This window comes from Rhagoletis pomonella, unplaced genomic scaffold, assembly GCF_013731165.1.
Source record: "Rhagoletis pomonella isolate Grant_MI unplaced genomic scaffold, Rhpom_1.0 Rhpom_scaffold_16361, whole genome shotgun sequence".
In the NCBI taxonomy this organism is placed as follows: domain Eukaryota; kingdom Metazoa; phylum Arthropoda; class Insecta; order Diptera; family Tephritidae; genus Rhagoletis; species Rhagoletis pomonella.
In genome coordinates, this window is record NW_023474878.1 from 1 (window position 1) to 1,371 (window position 1,371).

At 37.2% G+C, this 1,371-nt stretch overlaps 1 protein-coding gene across 1 annotated transcript; it reads right to left on the reverse strand.

The window, feature by feature from the left end:
• Positions 1-1,153, reverse strand: LOC118757297 (ATP synthase mitochondrial F1 complex assembly factor 1-like). The gene is made up of 3 exons (XM_036492023.1): positions 823-1,153; positions 436-763; positions 1-377 (listed from the first exon to the last, which is right to left on the reverse strand). Exons 1-3 carry the CDS (start codon positions 1,059-1,061, stop codon positions 114-116), a joined length of 831 nt encoding a protein of 276 aa, XP_036347916.1. The 5' UTR covers positions 1,062-1,153; the 3' UTR covers positions 1-113.
• Between the last annotated feature and the right edge of the window lie 218 nt (positions 1,154-1,371).

Here is a 1,371-nt window from a genome sequence, read left to right on the forward strand (position 1 = left end):
TTTATTACATTTATAGAAACATTCTTAAAACAGTTGGCGATGAAGCAAGAATTCTAAAAGCTACATATTTAATAAATACACATATGTACCAAAGTTCCAAGGATATTATTTTTTCAAGCCAACTGAATATTTTCAACTTCTTTGATTAAATCCACATGCTTGAACTCATCTGGCTTTTTGTTAAACGTTTCCAAGAGTTTTATTTTGCTTTGATCACTTTTGTAATAAAACATTTGCAATTCATTGGCTAAACATTGTGCTTCTTGTCCAGTGAGGACTTTTCTATCATATTCACCGCGCATTAGAATGATACCTTTATCCTTCATTTCAGTGTAGTGCACCAATGTTAAACATTCCGGCGCATTTTCAGCATGCACCTGCCAAATAACGGGTATCAAAATTCATGTTTAATCTGACGAAATTTTCACCACTCACCTGGTAGGCTAGCAAAGTTGTGAAATGAACCGCATTAGCGGCAAACTGTAGCATTATAAACTCGAAACCTTCGCTACGAGGAAGTGGAAGCAAAAATATGGGATATTGCTTCGCGCGTTCCATAAGCGTATCAAATTGGTTTACGGTTAATGTGGCCGCAAGCACATCCTTTGTTTTATGGTATTCGTACCAAATCTTTGAGATTTCCTCAGCTGTCTTATCTTCCATTAGCTCAAGTTTCATAATATCCGCCAATTTCTTATATGGTATTTCACTGACTTGTTCATTCTTCCGTGATTGTTTTGGATTGAGCAACTCCGAGTATGTCCTATGAAAATAGCTTGCCAATAGGTTGACGTTAATAAATATAAGGAAAAATACGCTTACCGTGCTTGACTTTTTCCTTCCTTTATAGGGTGCACGACTTTGTCAACACGGTCTAGGAACTCTTCCGGCGATGTTTTCTGAAGTTTTGCAATTTTGTCAGCATATTTTTCGAAATATGGATTCTTGTCCTTAATTTTGTCTAAAGCCTCTTGAGCTCGTCTCATCGCCGACATGCTTAAATTTCTCGTCGCTCGAATATTTACAGGTAAAAGATTCAGACAGCCACGGATGCAGGCCATAACCTATGATGGTAACTGAAAAAATATTAATTATTTGGTCTGCAAAACTCCCCAACAGAACGCACGCATCTCCAGAAAAATTTAATCAAATGTCAAATTACACAACAGAAAACAGCTGTTTGCGTTTCGGTCTGTTCGAATACCTTATTAACTGCCCGTCTCCACAGGATAAAGTTTATATCTTGATACATATAGGTGCAATCCCGTATTCCTCGGACCCGGACTAGTAAAACTGTCAAAAAATAAAAATTCACTCAGAGCGAGAGAGTAACATTGAAAAGTACGGGATCGCTTTCTAGTAAAAAATGGT

Bases quoted from the DNA above. Each gene is read 5' to 3' on its own strand.
- LOC118757297 (XM_036492023.1), bottom strand. From the start codon at position 1,061: ATGGCCTGCATCCGTGGCTGTCTGAATCTTTTACCTGTAAATATTCGA. The intron at 764-822 runs GTAAGCGTATTT...CTATTTTCATAG, and splicing joins GAAGGAAAAAGTCAAGCACG to GACATACTCGGAGTTGCTCA. The intron at 378-435 runs GTGAGTGGTGAA...GTTATTTGGCAG, and splicing joins CAACTTTGCTAGCCTACCAG to GTGCATGCTGAAAATGCGCC.